Source organism: Schistocerca americana, chromosome 7 (assembly GCF_021461395.2).
Source record: "Schistocerca americana isolate TAMUIC-IGC-003095 chromosome 7, iqSchAmer2.1, whole genome shotgun sequence".
Classification (NCBI taxonomy): Eukaryota; Metazoa; Arthropoda; class Insecta; order Orthoptera; family Acrididae; genus Schistocerca; species Schistocerca americana.
Genome location: NC_060125.1, coordinates 357,018,020 through 357,037,173, shown reverse-complemented (window position 1 = coordinate 357,037,173; position 19,154 = coordinate 357,018,020). Strand labels below are relative to the sequence as shown.

At 41.3% G+C, this 19,154-nt stretch overlaps 1 protein-coding gene across 1 annotated transcript in view; it reads left to right on the top strand.

Annotated features, from left to right (window-relative positions):
• LOC124622928 (myrosinase 1-like) overlaps window positions 1-19,154 on the top strand; it is a 197,487-nt gene that overhangs the window by 41,275 nt on the left and 137,058 nt on the right. The window contains exon 4 of the mRNA XM_047148718.1: window positions 16,942-17,064. Coding sequence (XP_047004674.1) covers window positions 16,942-17,064 — 123 coding nt within the window. The remainder of the gene's footprint in view (window positions 1-16,941; window positions 17,065-19,154) is intronic.

Sequence of the window (19,154 nt, the reverse complement as noted above, 5' to 3'; positions counted from 1 at the left end):
GCAACCTACATCCTTCTGAATCTGCTTAGTGTATTCATCTCTTGGTCTACCTCTACGATTTTTACCCTCCACGCTGCCCTCCAATGCTAAATTTGTGATCCCTTGATGCCTCAGAACATGTCCTAGCAACCGGTCCCTTCTTCTAGTCAAGTTGTGCCACAAACTCCTCTTCTCCCCAATTCTATTCAATACCTCCTCATTAGTTATGTGATCTACCCATCTAATCTTCAGCATTCTTCTGTAACACCACATTTCGAAAGCGTCTATTCTCTTCTTGTCCAAACTATTTATCGTCCATGTTTCACTTCCATACATGGCTACACTCCGTAGAAATACTTTCAGAAACGACTTCCTGACACTTAAATCTATACTCGATGTTAACAAATTTCTCTTCTTCAGAAACGCTTTCCTTGCCGTTGCCAGTCTACATTTTATATCCTCTCTACTTCGCTCCCCAAATAGCAAAACTCTACTACTTTAAGTGCCTCATTTCCTAATCTAATTCCCTCAGCATCACCCGACTTAATTCTACAACATTCCATTATCCTCGTTTTGCTTTTGCTGATGTTCATCTTCTATCCTCCTCTCAAGACACTGTCCATTCCTTTCAACTGCTCTTCCAACTCCTTTGCTGTCTCTGGCAGAATTACAATGTCATCGGCCAACCTCAAAGTTTTTGTTTCTTCTCCATGGATTTTAATACCTACTCCGAATTTTTCTTTTGTTTCCTTCACCGCTTGCTCAATATACAGATTGAATAACATCGGGGAGAGGCTACAACCCTGTCTCACTCCCTTCCCAACCACTGCTTCCCTTTCGTGTCCCTCGACTCTTATTACTGCCATCTGGTTTCTGTACAAATTGTAAATAGCCTTTCGCTCCCTGTATTTTACCCCTGCCACCTTCAGAATTTGGAAGAGAAGTTAGAGATACACTCGCAAAAACTCAATACTTCTAGTTCTTGTATTTCAGTACTTGAAAGGACTATTTTAGAGTTCGTGGACTTTTGTGAGATCTACTGTATTATAAGCTTTGAGTCTTGTCAAACTTTAATGATGATCTATTTGCCTTGAACCACCAGTTAATGTACAGTTAGAATTAGCGACATTCTTTCAAAAACATGGTATATTGTCCAAACGGTATTATGAGTTAATACGCTCTTGGAAGCACTTGTGAACCAGCTGACTTTCCACTTAGAAACATTCTGCTTGATAAATGAAAAGGCTGATGTGAGCACTTCGAATATCATGGGGACTCTATTAAACCTTACTGTTGTTCATATCAGCAATCGTTACATAAGCAAAGCTGTAGTTAATCATTCGATACTTCTTCATACCACAAATGACAGCGTTCGACCAAAGCCTTCAGTGCTCGTAGACACGTTATTGGCTGAACGTGTTTAGATTACGATCACCTGAAGTCTTTCACTTAAAACGGGCATAACGGTTACTCTTCTCTGCTAGCTGCATCTTCCTTGACTGAACTGGGTTCGGTCACCATATAAAAGAAACTGCTACTTTAATTACTTCACTTTTCTTTAAGTTCTTATTCTAACTTGAACCTGAAAATATTTGTAATAAAGAGCAGTGGAAAATCTTACCTCACTTAAATCATGCAGTAGAAAAATCAGAGTACAACATGTACTTTTACAGATGAAATACCATCTTATTACGTAGTAATGCATTAAGAATTTGATGGGATCCTAACTACAGAATTGGGCTTCTCTTAAATACGCCGTTCAGATGCTGCAGTTGTCAAGCATGGTTGATCAGACTGAACATCCTCAAAGAAAATACTTTCAAAAACGTAATGTAAATGATGGCTCCCACTTTAAATAAAAATAAATTTACCAATGTCTCAATGCTGAATAACTACCCTTCCACTGGCTATTCATATAATTATACAGGACAATGTGCATGGAGAGGGCACTGACGTGTACACAAGAGCATGAGGTATGGGATACAATACAACAAAATCATATTCTTGCCCATTCATCAAAGAAATACAAATAAAAGCGATTCTCCACTACCAATAACCGCTACCAAGTCTATTGTATACTCGGCAGAGAAGTCACATCTCAACCTCGAGCACATACCAAATCACGAAAAATACATTAAATTGCACATCACAGAAACTAAGGAAAAAGATCCACGTCTGTAAGTACTCATTCTATTCTGCAAGTTTGGATCTGTTTAATTATTAGCAAGTAACTGAATTTCGGTGCACTCTGAGTAACATGTAGTTGAACATACCAATTGTGCACACAAAGAAAACTCACCTTTTCCATGAAAAATATCATCCCTAGTTTTGGAAACCTACATGTATATTACTAAACTGCAAAATGTCCGAGTATTTAAGGAAAATTAATGAAAGACTGAACTTAATTTCTACCACTAGTCATGTGGAGTCATGGCTGAAAAAACTCTCCACAAATCATGAAAATATACAAATTCAATCCTGCATATGCATAATTATAGTTCTCAGATCTACTTTATATACTGAAATCAATTCCACTTTACTAAAAATACTAGTGAATGAAGTTTCTTTGTACCGTACTCAAAGTAGTAGCAAGCCAACTCTCACAAAAACTACTTGATATGTAAATAATAATAATAATAATAATAATAACCCCGTGGAGGCCCGGGAAAAGAATAGGCCTCCGGTATGTTCTGCCAGTCGTAAAAGGCGACGAAAAGAACAAACCACTAATAGGGCTAACCCCCCCTTTTAGTGTGATTAGTTGGTTCAGGACAGAACCAAAGAAGCCTCGGAGAAGCGCCGTCATGGTCGGGGACGACGCTTGAACCCTATGCCCGCCCACAATGGTAACGACACTGCTAGCCAACTGGAAAATGATTTAAATCCAAATAGAGGTGTTTTGCAGGATATGCTTCCTGCAACCACCCTAGAAGGAAAACAAAGACAGAGGATGAGATGGTCAGATGAAGTTAATCGACACCTCATGTTCTGTTATTACCAAGCAACAAACCTAGGAACCAACACAACTGGATACAGATCACAAGTATACACAACGTTTATTACCAGATACCCAGAATTAAAATTTTTAACAGAGCAACGACTAGCTGATCAGATCCGTGTAATAATAAAAAATAACAGGATACCCCAGTCAGAATTAGAAAACATCAAACAGCAAGTACAACAAATACTGGAACAAAATAATGTGCAATCTGAAGAAGAAGAAAATACAGTAATGGACTCAAACATCCCAGAGCAAACAAACAAAGAACAACACGCACCAATTAAACAATCAGAGGAAAACGAAATCTTAAGACAGCCACCAGAACAAGCACAAATAGAACACGAAGTGACACAGATGTTAGATATAGAAGAAAAATTTCAGCTAACATATATAGAATACAAAGACACAAATACAGACATTAGACCATTCTTGCATAGACCACCAAATAACCCACAAGTCGAAACAACAATAAAAACTATCAACACAATCATACACAACAAAATAAATGAAAACACAACTATGGAAGAGTTACAACTACTGGTTTATATAGGAGCACTCACTACACTAAATATACACACTAGGCAGAGATCAGAACCAACCAACACACAGAAGAAACCCACAAAACCAGCATGGCAACACAGGCTACAGATCAAAATAGAAAAACTGAGAAAAGACATAGGACAGCTAACGCAATTTATAAGAAATGAAATCTCGGAAAAAAACGAAAAAGGTTAGGTAAAATCTCACAACAAGAAGTGACAGAGCAATTAGACGAAAAGAAGCAGAAAATACAAGCATTAGCCAAACGACTCAGAAGATACAAAAAAAGTGAAAATAGAAGGAAACAAAAACAAACATTCAACACAAACCAAAATAAATTTTACCAGACAATAGATAACACACACATTAAAATAAACAATCCACCAAACATAACAGACATGGAACACTTCTGGAGCAACATATGGTCAAACCCGGTTCAACATAACAGGCATGCACGATGGATACAAGCAGAAACAGACACATACAAGATGATACCAGAAATGCCTGAAGTGATAATTTTGCAACATGAAGTCACCCAAGCAATTAATTCTACTCACAATTGGAAAGCCCCTGGAAATGATAAAATAGCAAATTTCTGGTTAAAGAAGTTCACCTCAACACATTCACATCTAACTAAATTATTTAACAGTTACATTGCAGACCCATACACATTCCCTGATACACTTACACACGGAATAACATATCTGAAACCTAAAGATCAAGCAGACACAGCGAACCCAGCTAAATATCGCCCCATAACATGCCTACCAACAATGTACAAAATATTAACTTCAGTCATTAAACAGAAATTAATGACACATACAACACAGAACAAAATTATAAATGAAGAACAAAAAAGCTGTTGCAAAGGAGCACGAGGATGTAAAGAGCAACTGATAATAGATGCATATGTGACGTATCAAGCTAAAACTAAACAAAGGTCGCTACACTACGCATACATTGATTACCAAAAAGCTTTTGATAGTGTACCCCACTCATGGTTACTACAAATATTGGAAATATACAAAGTAGATCCTAAATTGATACAGTTCCTAAACATAGTAATGAAAAATTGGAAAACCACACTTAATATCCAAACAAATTCAAATAATATCACATCACAGCCAATACAGATTAAGCGTGGAATATACCAAGGAGACTCATTAAGTCCTTTCTGGTTCTGCCTTGCTCTGAACCCACTATACAACATGCTAAATAATACAAATTATGGATACAATATTACTGGAACATACCCACACAAAATCACACATTTGCTATACATGGATGATCTAAAACTACTGGCAGCAACAAATCAACACTCAACCAATTACTAAAGATAACAGAAGGATTCAGCAATGATATAAGTATGGCTTTTGGAACAGACAAATGTAAGAAAAATAGCATAGTCAAGGGAAAACACACTAAACAAGAAGATTACATATTGGATAACCACAGCGACTGCATAGAGGCGATGGAAAAAACGGATGCCTATAAATATCTAGGATACAGACAAAAAATAGGAATAGATAATACAAATATTAAAGAAGAACTAAAAGAAAAATATAGACAAAGACTAACAAAAATACTGAAAACAGAATTGACAGCAAGAAACAAGACAAAAGCTATAAATACTTATGCCATACCAATATTGACCTACTCATTTGGAGTAGTGAAATGGAGTAACACAGACCTAGAAGCACTCAATAGACTTACACGATCACAATGCCACAAATATAGAATACATCACATACATTCAGCAACAGAAAGATTCACATTAAGCAGAAAGGAAGGAGGAAGGGGATTTATCGACATAAAAAACCTACATTATGGACAGGTAGACAATTTAAGAAAATTCTTTCTAGAACGAGCAGAAACTAGCAAAATACACAAGACAATCACTCATATAAATACATCGGCTACACCACTGCAATTTCATAACCACTTCTACAACCCTTTAGATCACATAACATCAACAGATACGAAGAAAGTAAATTGGAAAAAGAAAACACTTCATGGCAAGCACCCGTATCATCTAACACAGCCACACATCGATCAAGACGCATCCAACACATGGCTAAGAAAAGGCAATACATACAGTGAGACAGAAGGATTCATGATTGCAATACAGGATCAAACAATAAACACCAGGTATTACAGCAAGCATATTATTAAAAATCCCAATATCACAACGGATAAATGCCGACTTTGTAAACAACAAATAGAAACAGTAGATCACATCACAAGCGGATGTACAATACTAGCAAATACAGAATACCCCAGAAGACATGACAATGTAGCAAAAATAATACATCAACAGCTTGCCTTACAACATAAACTTATAAAACAACACATTCCCACATACAAGTATACACCACAAAATGTACTGGAGAATGATGAATACAAATTATACTGGAACAGAACCGTTATAACAGATAAAACAACGCCACATAACAAACCTGACATCATACTCACCAATAAAAAGAAGAAATTAACAGAACTAATCGAAATATCCATACCCAATACAACAAATATACAAAAGAAAACAGGAGAAAAAATTGAAAAATACATCCAACTGGCTGAGGAAGCAAAGACATGTGGCATCAGGATAAAGTTGACATTAGAGGTGGCAAAAAATAACGTAACTGATAGAAATAACCGGTTACTGAGAAGTAACGGTTACTGCGATAACCGTTCCTCTGATTCTGGCAGTTATTTCAATAACTGTTTAGTGTCAACAGTGCCTCGCGCCATCTGTTGACCGAAGATCGTACTGCGCATTTGGAGGCGTTCTATAGACCATGGGAATAACTGAGAGACTGCGCGCCATCTGTTGATAAGAACTGTGCACTATTTCGTGGGCCTTCGTTACTTTTAGCATAAACAATTAAATAAAGTTAATGTCCGAGTCGTGGCTGATAGGAGCTGCAGTACAGGCATTAACAAGTACGGTCGTTCCCTTAAGCCACCGCCTTACGTGTTAATTTAGCTTGGACGGGTAGTACAAGGAAAGTTACTAAGGAATTCGAGCGACTATGGAAATAACTGTCAGAGCCGGTATTCTCCTCTGGCAGTTATCGTTATTGGCTCGTAGTTCTAGTTCTCTGGTAGTTATCGGGCTACCACCACAGATAACCTGGAAGCTGGTAACGGAATAACTGTGTGTCTAGACGTTCCTGACTCGGTGACTCCAGTTACAGATCGTAGTTCCAGGTGATATTTCCAGAGAGGATAGTAACTGGAGCGAACAAAATCAACAAATATTTTCGTACTGCTACGGAAATAGCCGCTGGCCATCACGAATGACAAATAACATGTCAGAAAGTATAACATAATACAGTGGAATATGATAATTATTATCCTCATCATTTGTCAGGAGATTGTCAAAATACGTGAATATATCACAGTAACTGCTAATATTTACAGAATTGGTACACTGACAGAATAAAACACAGTTACGTACTTTTAATAAATTTATCGTACACAGAATACCCGATCTTGACTGTTGCAACCAAGTGCTGTCAAAACTGAAATATAGCAGAATTTTTACCTAAGCTGGTCTATCAGTCTCTGTTACGATATTCATCTACAGAGTAGAAGGAGGGGTCACTGGAAGCGTCTGATTCCACCCGTCTGCTTCGACGTAAAGGTGTTGTGGTGTGTGAATGTCATTACGGCACGGTGTTTATGAGTTCGTTTTTGTGTGTGTGTGTGGGGGGGGGGGGGGGGCTGTCGATCTAGGTTGCAATGCCGGAATTTGCTGGTGGTAATTAATTTTTTTTTTTTTTTCTAGCTGTGATGTTTTGTGTATTTATGAAGTATTGAATGTGATTTAATTTATGTAGGGATGATTGATTTGTGGACTTTTGGGATTGTGGTTTTATTTTTCGCAGTTGTAGGTGTTGGTTTTTTGGCATCAGTAGCTGTGGTGGACCTATATAGGTCACTGGATAATGACCGATTCCCATTCTCATAATTGTGTGTGTTGATGTTTTAGTATCGTCATCTGAGGTTGACCTATGTAGGTCAAGGGAAATGTCTGATTCCAATTTTCGTACTTTTAGTTGTGGGTATTGGTGTTTTGGTATGGTCACCTATAGTTGACCTATATTGTTCAAGGGAAGTGTCCGATTCCTGCAGATTTTTGTTGGTGTAGCAGAATGCTGTATTTTTTTTCTTTTTGTTCTTCATTTTGTGTATTGGGATCATGGTGTGTTTTTTTTACTAGCTTGTCCTCACCCTAAAACCCCCAACTTCCCGCAGTTGTCCCATTGGTTTGATTGTATTTTGGTGGGAAATGTTATTGTATTATTTATATGTATCTTCGTGTTTGTTGCCATGTGTATGTAGTGACGTCATAGACACACTTAAAATAGACATTTCCGGCATATTGATGATGGGTGGAATCAGACACTTATGTATCAAATAGTCATTCAAACACACTGTAAACCGTGCCTTATCTGAAACCAAGTTTTTAATGGTTGCTGACTTGCTGGCAGCTTATTGAAAATGCATGTTCCTGAATATTGGATCCCTTTTGGACCAAGGTAAGTAATTTTAGGTCATTATGTAGATTGCTGTTCCCATTTCTAGTACTGATATTATGTATTAAGCTATTGGTTGGAAATACTTGTAACAAATTTCATTAAGGAATAAATATACTAGGAAGCAGTGGTTAGAATACAAAGTTCCTTGAACAGGTTCCTACATGATGTTCTTGAATTGATACCACAAACGATTTTTATTACACGCTTTTACATGCGAAAAACTTTTGCTACGTTTGATGAGTTACCACAGAATATGTTCCCTTATGAAATAATAGAATGAAAAAATGTGGTATGCCCTTCCCAACTGAATTTATTATCGAGTTGTAGTCCCAGAAATGTAACACTGTCAACCTTTTCGATCTGCATGTCTTCATATGTTATAAACATGCTATCGCTGGAGAAATCGAGCAGTTTGCAAATCTGACATAAAACTTGGATTAGCGTACTCACACTTTCCCCAATAGGACTAGCTTTTACAGCACAGGAGTAAACGAATCTGTCACATTACGTATATTTTTTGTTGTATTACAAGGCTGTACACCTTATTCTATTATGTGAGCAGCTCAAGAAATTAAGCTTCGAATTTAACCTACAGTACTCAGTTTACATATTACTTCATACTTAAAAACGCACGTTGTTAACATTTTACTTAAACAGTGCTTTGGCGAAGTTCCGCGTACTTTCTGTCGCAGTTGCGAGGATAATATTTCTAATAGCGACCGATAACCTACAAACATATAATCTGAAACACTAATAATCGTTCTAACATCAACTAAAATGTACCCGGAGTTAATAAGCTGAGGTTATGACACGATTCATACGACATTCCTGCTATTTCACACTACTCGCAGTTATACTGATAACTAAACTGATGGATTCCAACTATGTCGTTATTTAACTGTCGGAGTTATCGGTATTCGCTAGCGAAAAATAACTTGGCAGTTATTAATAACCGTTAACGATAACGGTTATCAAAGAATAACTGGAACTGTGATAACGGTTACTCCAGAATAACCGTTTGGCCCACCTCTAGTTGACATCATACTAATTATACTATCAACTACAGGAGTCATACCACACAATATCCACCAGTACATCAATGCAATACAGCTACATCCAAACATATATATACAACTACAGAAATCCGTAATTATTGATACATGTTCAATTACCCGAAAGTTCCTAAATGCAATATAACACATACCGTACAGTTAAAAGGAAGTGACGCTTGATCAAGGTCCGCGTCACTCCATTTTTAACCGGACTTAACGTCTGAGAAAGTGAAGGAAATAATAATAATAATAATAGTGCACATGAAATTATCCCTACAATAACTAAGATGATTTCCAACAATATCCAAAATGCTGAAATAAAGACATTAAGTACAAATATCACACACCTCAATCCAAAGAGTGTCCCAAAGGCATACTAGCTGTTACCCGGTCTCAGTGGCAGAATGTCCCACACCAGACATATCGTAACCACTCTCGCGTTTCAAACAGAAAGGTGATAGCCACCAAAGAGGACCACGGCACCCTCTGCTAACCTAACTGTGCCTACCTGACCAAGCCCTGACCCCACGGTAAAGTTAGACCTCTTTGCCTTTCCGCCTATGCTGCTGCTAGTTAGCAGAACTGCTACGGACACCGATCACCTTGTGAAACTCAGATGCACTCATCTCAGCTACGTATACTGGATTAAAGGATATAGGAAAGAGACAGGTACATAAATATCAGTGCAAAATCCTTCCTGTAGGATTATTACCTAAAAAAATAGAGATAGCAAGTGGCGATACAAAACAGGAATGATTTAATATGGCAGCAAAATATCGGATCCGTTTCACACTGATGACACAAAAATTTATAACCCCCTACTAAACAGCATATTGGTCCACGTTTGCAGATTTAGGTTTTATGTGATTTTCCCAAATCAGTCGAGCCAAGTTCCCGGGTGGTTCCTATGAAAGGGCATGACCGGTTTCCCCCCCGCCCCCCCCCCCCCCCCCCCCTCCCCATCATTCACCTAAACCGAGAGAGCGCTTCGACCTTCGTCTCTAACGACCTCGTTGTAGACGGGGCGTTAAACTCCAATCTTTCTTTGGTCCACCTTTGGAACGAAATACAGCAACGATTCAGCGTTGAATGGATATGACAAGTTCTTAGTAGGTTTCCGGGGGTATGTGGCTTCAAACTTCTGTGCGCAAATCACGCAGTCCTCGTAAATTACGGGCCAGTGCTTTGCGGACGTAGAGCTAAAGGCCGACAACATCGCAGACGTGTTCCATCAGATTCAGAAGAGGCAAATTTGGTGGCAAAGGTATCAACATGAGTTCACTATAACGTTCCTCAAACCACTGTAGGACGATTCTGTGCTTGACACTGGGTCATCCTGCTGGAAGATGCCATTGTTGTGGTGGATGAGGTCCAGCATGAAGGGATGTAGGTGATCTGCCGTAATGTACCTTAGATTATTGACGCAGTTCCTATGGAATCTAGGATAAACGTCCTCCACAGCATACTACTGCCTCCACCAGCATGCTTCCATGCTGCGATCATCTACCTCGTTACTGGTACTGGTATCCTGCACGTAAAAGCTCTTTCTACGTAAACCTAGTAGACAGCAAATTATGACTCTATCCATAGTGTCACTGGCACTACAGTCCGACTGAAATTATTTGATAGCTGACGTTTGCTGCTACAATGTTGCCCATTCTACTGCCGGCTACCGTTCGGTTTATAGGCGACACACAAACACGGCGGATCACTTTAAAAATCATGTTAATGTATAATACGGAGCGATGTTGGAAGCAGCTGCAGCGAGCTATGACGGAAATGCGAAATGCTTTGTCGACAGCTGATTTTAAGCGACCAACGGGTGAATTGCGGCAGACAACATGTTTTGTAGCCCTGATTTTATGTTCCAAACCCAAATGCAAACTTTTGGTGTACGGTGTATCTGAGAGAAACTTAGGTCAACAATCTGTGGCAGAAATAAAATCACGATCGCTTTGTTCACGATGATTGAAGCAAACCTCTACGAGCAGACTCACGACAAATGAAATTGTTTCAGTGCTAAAAGCAAGCTGTAATTTCTCGCTGTCATTTGTTACCAGAAACTATCCTCACACTGGCTCCACGAGCTGCCGTGTTATCAACCGATGAGCACACCTGGCTGGCACTTGAATGCAGATTAAGGCGACACAAGCAGATTCCAAAAGATAAAAAAATGTCAGAATGAAAAATAAGAGCAAAAATAAGTCAATTCGATGACGAAAATTACGCGGAAAAATATTAGAAATAAAAAATTAAAGTATTTAATTGTATAAGAAGTCTTCAGGTTAGATTTAGAAAGTAAAACAATTTCGCTGCATGTGACAAAATTCGAACATACGACCTTCTATATGTAAGGTTTACAAGCTAATCACTGCACTACGCCACTGCATTGCGCTAGGGCACTGCAGTCATGGGCTGTGCGGCTGGTCCCGGCGGAGGTTCGAGTCCTCCCTCGGGCATGGGTGTGTGTGTTTGTCCTTAGGATAATTTAGGTTAAGTAGTGTGTAAGCTTAGGAACTGATGACCTTAGCAGTTAAGTCCCATAAGATTTCACACACATTTGAACTTTACATTGCGCTATGTTATATTTACGACTCTAGTGACCCAGTCGAAACGATTAATTGAAGTCTACAAAAATTCGGCTTCACGCAACGTCGTACAAAGCTTACCTAATGTAACCCGATCTCTGTGATCGTAATAACTGAATGTGAGGCTGGATTGCGCCTTGTGCGGAAGGATGCAGTAGCGTTTGTACTAATATGGATATGGTGTCTGTTCTTTCGGACATGTCCGGAAGAACGGACACCATATCCATATAAGTAGATAGTTGTGGCAATACCGGCCATGGCCTTCCTCTTCTGTGCGGGTGCACACATGTTACCCGAACTCTTACGGGACTTGGTAAGAATGTCTTCCGCGAGTAATGGGTGTCTTGGGTAGGGACACTACGAATGTAGAGTATGGACATACAAGGTGAGAATGTGGGTCTCGCGGGAGGCGTGCGCGAGATAGTCCCTGTAGTCGCACTATCCTCTGTGCCCTCGGTGGCTCAGATAGATAGAGCGTCTGCCATGTAGACAGGAGATCACGGGTTCGAGTCCCGGTCAGGGCACACATTTTCACCTATCCCTGTTGATATATATCAACGCCCGTCAGCAGCTGAAGGTATTAATACTTAATTCCAATTCCAGTAGTGTTTGGTTAGAGCTATGTATGAAAAGTGTATTTCGTTAGCATCGGTGTGTGTGTGTGTGTGTGTGTGTGTGTGTGTGTGTGTGTGTGTGTCTAAGTGATAAAATACGAAATAAAAGGGTCAGACTCAGGGTTCTGAATCCAAACACGTCAAGAAAGAAAGCCAGACAAGAAATTAGAAGTGAACTGAGCGATTGTTGTGGCAATTCTGCAACGGCGAACGGTTCGGGCCTGACGTTGAGCGCTCTGATTGGAGGAAACCAGCTCCAAAGCCCGAAATGTCAACTATCAAGCAATTTTAATCGGACTATTGATCCATTACGCTCAGTTTATATTCACCAAGATAAATTTGTTTCGCACTAGAAAGAATGCCTACATTTTTTAAAGAATACACCGCCATTTGAATTTTTCTTCTGTAACCCTTTATCGACTACAGTACTAATAGTTGTTAGATCATTAACACGTCATATCTGGTAAAATCAGCCCAAAGCAGGTAAAGAAGACTAGCACGTGCCTTTTATGATGCTGTTATTAAAGCAATTAATAGTTCCATCTAAAAGGCAAGTGCTAATCTTGTTTACTTATTTTGAGCTGAATTTACCAGATATTTTCTGATTCTGAATGTCAGGGATCCGACAGTTTGTTGGTAGGTTTGGGATGTATGAGGCATTAGATGTCTACGCACAGGTCACGTAATTGACGTAAGCAACGAGCCGCTGATTCACGTACGCGGTGATGGAGCCCGATGGCGGCCCAGATGGGTTCCATAGGATTTACATCTGGCGAATTTGGACGCCGAGACATCAACGTGAGTTAACTATAATGCTCCTCAAACAACTGCAACAGGGTTTTGGCTCCGAAACACGCACTATTATACTGCTGAAAGACTACATCGCCATTGGGGATGTTGTGGCGTAGCAAGACAGCCACGCCACGGAAGTAGCCGAAAGGCACGCGTTTAGCTCACGCAGGCAAGAGGTAGGTCTGTAACAGGATACGTAATGAATGCTATAAAGAAAAGTACGTAGCTTCTGGAATACTTAACTTTAATCCATCATTTGTATACATCGTTCTTGATGAGACATGCTTCATACGATAACTATCAATTGCTATGGCGCCTTGCTAGGTCGTAGCCATGAACTTAGCTGAAGGCTATTCTAACTATCTGCTCGGCCAAGGAGCGAGGCTTCGGCAGTGTAGTCGCTAGCAAAGTCGTCCGTACAACTGGGGCGAGTGCTAGTACGTCTCTCGAGACCTGCCGTGTGGTGGCGCTCGGTCTGCGATCACTGACAGTGGCGACACGCGGGTCCGACATGTACTAATGGACCGCGGCCGATTTAAAGCTACCACCTAGCAAGTGTGGTGTCTGGCGGTGACACCACAGGGGAAGACATCAAGCATGAAGGAATGCAGGTGGTTCACAACTGTAGGCGTGTCTTCTATTACTACCACAGGCCCCACGCAAGGGCAGGAGAACGCCTCCCATAGTATAATACTGCTCCCACCAGCAAGCGACCGTGGCGCGCCGCACGTTTCGAGCCACCGTTCCCCTCGATGACAGTGTGTTTGTTGAGACGACCATCGACCTAGTGTAGCATAAATGTAATTCGCCCGAAGAGCCGACACTTTTCCGTTCATTGACGGTCGAATCCGTAGGGTCCCGTGTGCACTGTTATTGTATTTGACGACGTCGTTGGATCAACATATGAACACGTAGGGATGCGGAGCTCCATGTTCAATAATGTACGATGAACGGTGTGCTCCGAAATACTTGGCCGTGCATCAGCACTATGCTCTTTCAGCAGAGATACAATAGGTCATTATTTATCCTACTTCACGAAGAGCCGGCCGCGGTGGCCGAGCGATTCTAGGCGCTTCAGTCCGGAACCGCGCGACTGCTACGGCCGCAGGTTCGAATCCTGCCGTGGGCATGGATGTGTGTGATGTCCTTAGGTTGGTTAGGTTTAAGTAGTTCTAAGTTCTAGGGGACTGATGACCTCATATGTTAAGTCACATAGTGCTCAGAGCCACTTCACGAAAAAGACAAGCCTCCGAATCTCACGTTCAGTGAAGAGTCGTGGACGTCCGAACATTTAGCGCCTAGTCGTTGTTTCACTGTTCTCCTACCTCTTTCCGTGAACATTCGACCATCTTTGCCGTTTTCGAGATACTGTTCACAAACTCTGCGTGATAATAATCTGCCCTTTGTCAAAGATGCTTATATCAATGGATTTCCCCATTTGCAGCCGATATTTTCGCTAGGGTGATACCCTGGGTGTCTGCTCCATTTACATGCGAGGGTAATCCCAAAAGTTAGATCTCCTATTTTTTATAACTACATAGACCTGTTTATTTCTACAATGGTTTACATCAGTTTACAGCTTGAACATTTGGCTATTTTTCGACATAATCGCCATTTCTGTCGATGCATTTTTGTAGATGCTGTGGCAGTTTTTGTATGCCCATGTAATACCAGCTCGCCGCCAGAAAGTTATGAACCTCTTTTTTCACCTCGTTGTCGGAGCTGCATCGCTAGGACCACAATTAACGCTGACAGGTACTGTGAGACCCTGAAAAAACTCAAACGGGCAATTCAGAACCGGAGAAGAGGAATGTTGAGCAAGAGCGTACACATTCTCCATGACAACGCTCGCCCACACATCGCTCGGCAAACCGTTGCTCTCCTGCAACAATTTCAGTGGAACATAATCATCCACCCACCCTATAGTCCTGACTTGGAGCCCAATGACTATAATTTATTCCCTAGGTTAAAAGAACATTTGGCCGGAAAGCAATTCAGCTCCGACGACGAGGTGAAAGAAGAGGTTCATAACTTGCTGGTATGACATGGGCATACAAAAACTGCCACAGCGTCTACAAAAATGCATTGACAGAAATGGTGACTGTGTCGAATAATAGCTAAATGTTCAAGCTGTAAGCTAATGGCGGCCGAGCGGTTCTAGGCGCTACAGTCTGGAACAGCGCGTCCGCTACGGTCCCAGCTTCGAATCCTGCCGCGGGCATGGATGTGTGTGCTGTCCTTAGGTTAGTCAGGTTTAAGTTGTTCTAAGTTCTAGGGGGCTGATGACCTCCGATGTTAATTCCCATAGTTCTCAGAACCATTTTGTAAGCTGATGCAAACCATTCTAGAAATAAACAGGTCTATGTACTTAAAAAAAATAGGAGACCATATTTTTGGACTTACCCTCGTACATTCTTCACCGACTCACGTGTCCGCAACACCACCAGGCGGCATCCAACTTCGCGGTGGGAAATAGTAATAATGTTTTGGCTTATCGGTGTACTTTGCCCGTGAGACAGCAAATCGTAATGTCTGTGGGCTTTGGCCTCTATTTACCGTGAGGACGGAAAATTGCAAATAGCAAATACATTTCTTTTTAATGCACCCGTCTTGACCCAAAATTTTATGGATTTATGTGTAGTAGTTTTACTAATTTCCCATTTGTATATAGCCAGTCATGTGGAATCTATTTTGATAGGTATTATAATTTTTTGCTCATTTTTATTACTTTTTTTCTTACATTTATTCTCTAAATATTACAATTTTTATTCGGCTTAGCTGCAGCGCTAAATATCTGACAGTGTAAGGCTACCAATGACTGCGCTGCTGAGAGACGCTAACCTTAATAAAAACAAATATTTAGGGAAAGATAATTTTATTCATGACTAAGCCTCAGAAGGAGAAATGCACACTCCCCTCTACCCTTCCTGCCTTTTTCACTAGCAACATTGGGACATGTACAGTATATTGTGTCTCTCATGGGGATCCACTTGTCATATAGTCAAAGCTCAACAGTGTAAGACTGTCCGCCCCCGGTAGCTGAGTGGACGCCGGCACGGTAGCTCAGCGTGTTCGGTCAGAGGGTTAGCTGCCCTCTGTAATAAAAAAAAACTGAGTGAACGGATAAACGAACAACCTGAACGGGTGTCATGAGACGCCCGCCCCGAACATATACAACGAACAAAACAGAACAAAATGAGATAAAAAGAAAGTGGTCAGCGCGACGGACTGTCAATCCTAAGGGCCCGGGTATCGATTCCCGGCTGGGTTGGAGATTTTTCTCCGCTCAGAGACTGGGTGTTGTGTTGTCCTAATCATCATCATTTCATCCCCATCGACGCGCAAGTCGCCGAAGTGGCGTCAAATCGAAAGACTTGCACCAGGCGAGCGGTCTACCCGACGGGAGGCCCTCGTCACACGACACTTCATTTTATTTCAGTGTAAGACTTGATAATGGAAGAAGCGTGTTGTGAGAAATCAGACCATTCAGCACATTGTTCACCAGTCACCGTAATAAGAATGTACCGTAGTGCTAACTCGATTCCGCAATGACAAATGAGACATTTGCTTTATAAGTTTAAATTTCAACTTAAATATATACATAATTTTTGGTGTTTATACGTTTCATTTTGTAGCCTCAACAATCAACGTGCCACAAATAGATAAACGTGAATCATAGTTCTCACAAATTCTTCTGTTTAGGGCTGCTGTTTTGTTACGTTTAAGCATGCGCTCCGCGAAACTTTGTATATGTACAGAGACGACTGCGTTAAAAGTTAATTCTGTCCGTTGGACAAGAGACACGTCAGTTTAATGTTCTGTTGCTTGCAGGTGACGATGTACCACTGGGATCTGCCGCAGCGCCTGCAAGACTTAGGTGGATGGGCCAACCCCATAATGGCTTACTACTTCGAGGAGTACGCCAATGTGCTCTTCACCAAGTTCGGCGACAGGGTAAGGTCACCCAGCAACACGTCCCACACAGTCTCAACCGAGAAAAGTCCCTCCACTAGTATAGCGACTCTTTGCGGATCAGTCAAGACCCTAACACTTTGTTAATTATATCCGGATAACAAGAGCTTTCTCTGGCAGTATTTAAACTAGCATGAAAATTCGCTTGAGTGCACTAAGTAAACGATCGACCTTCCAGAGCAACTATCATGCAGTAACTTATCTCTATATCTGATATATGCGACGATTTAAAGGACGAACTGCTGTCTGATCTTCCTTAAAGAACAAATTCTGGGAAAATAAGATATATAAACACATTTTTTCGACAAAGCTGCCCCCCCCCCCCCCTCCCGCCCCGCCCTCAAACCAATAAATCTTCCCCATCTTATTGTTAATGGTGGATACTGTTGTATACTGGTTTTACTATGAAGTTTAAAAAAGAACATTCATTTCTTTTGATATGTGTAAGGGCGCTGATAACTTCGCCGTTCAGCGCTCGTAACCTTCATACATACAATAACAAAGAATAGATTTTATTTCCTCCTTATAAAACACTGTTAATAGTGCATAAATAAACAAAAAGGGTTACAACGAATTGTTTGAACTACTCTTGTCCAGGATTTGTTCGATGATTAGGTCACTGACAATGACTAATGGCAAGGCATACGTTTGTTTACATGCTGGCTCAACTTAGATGAATAGCGTTTAACTGTCTAAAGGCACAGCTAACAACTCCGGTAATACTATCTTGAACTGAGAGCTTACTGTTGAGTTTGTATTTATTTACTTACTTAACAGATCGCACCAAAGGAAATTGGGAGCAGCAGAAGTACTGACTAGAAGCAAGGGCACAATAGTACGATTGTTTGTGGTGGTGGTGGTGGTGGGGGGGGGGGAGATGGAATGGGGTGAGGGGCTATACCTGGGGGTGTGGAGATTTTTAATGTTTTGGAAGACGAATGGCGACTTGTAAGTAAGCATAAAAAAGTTGCAGCTCTGACCCTGCTGAAAACCTGCGTACTCCCGACTTCGAAATAATTTTCTTGAAAGAAAAACATCTAACTATATTTTCTTTCTTTGCTCCAAGAGCAGGGGTGGGGGGGGGGGGGGGTGACGGAGGAGGAGGGTGGTCGGCAGGGAAGGTGGGTGGTCGTCGGCCCCCGGGTGTGGGCGCCCTTGGCTGGAGGGGCAAGTAAATAACACATCCCCCACCTTCCTTCCTTGTTTCCGCCACTGCTGCATCTCGCTAGTTCTCAGTCAGCAGAAACCAGAAACCTTCGAACAAGTAGCATATTTGCTTCAGCATCCAATCACCAACCTTTGAGACAACAATACCGTAGCAGCAAGACGAGGGAGCTATGTAAACGGCTGCTTTGTGAACCAAGCGCACTGTTGCTACACTGATCAGCCAGAACATTGACCACCGATCTATTATCCATTGTAAATCCGCACGGGCGATTGCAGCGTCACCTGGCGAGGAATGACTGCTAGTTAGAAATACGCACGGTGCATACAGCATCAGTGAGCGTGCTGTCCGGGTGTAGAATAGGGAAGGCGCGCGATCTGAGTGTGGCCGAGGACAGATTATGATGGCCCGGAGACTCGGCCCGAGCGTTTCGGAATTGCACGACTTGTCGGGTGTTGGAGGAGTGATGTGGTGAGCGTCTTCAACACAAAGCGAAATGTCGCGTGCCCCCGGACTCCAACCGCGTACTGATGTAGTCGACGCCGTAGAGCTGCTACTGCCACAGCTCTCGCGGCAGAGTAGAGACACGATGCGATATAACGTCAGTCCCCGTAGATTAAAGGGAGAAAAAAACCTGAAAAACTTCCGAAAAGGCGTTCCTCGCGTAGTCGTTGTATCTCAAGTACAAGTCTGCAGCGTTTCCACTTATGCGAACTCGTATAATTGATGCTTTTTATTATTAATATCGTATTGTTAATTGCCCGGATTTGCAGTAGTTATTAATTCTTCTCTCGTTCGCATAGCACACACACCACTGATTGCAAGGAAATATTTTAGTTAACAGTTTTTTTCTTACGCTGTTGTCTCTTTGCTATGGAATTGTTGTGCTGGTATGCAGCGAGATACT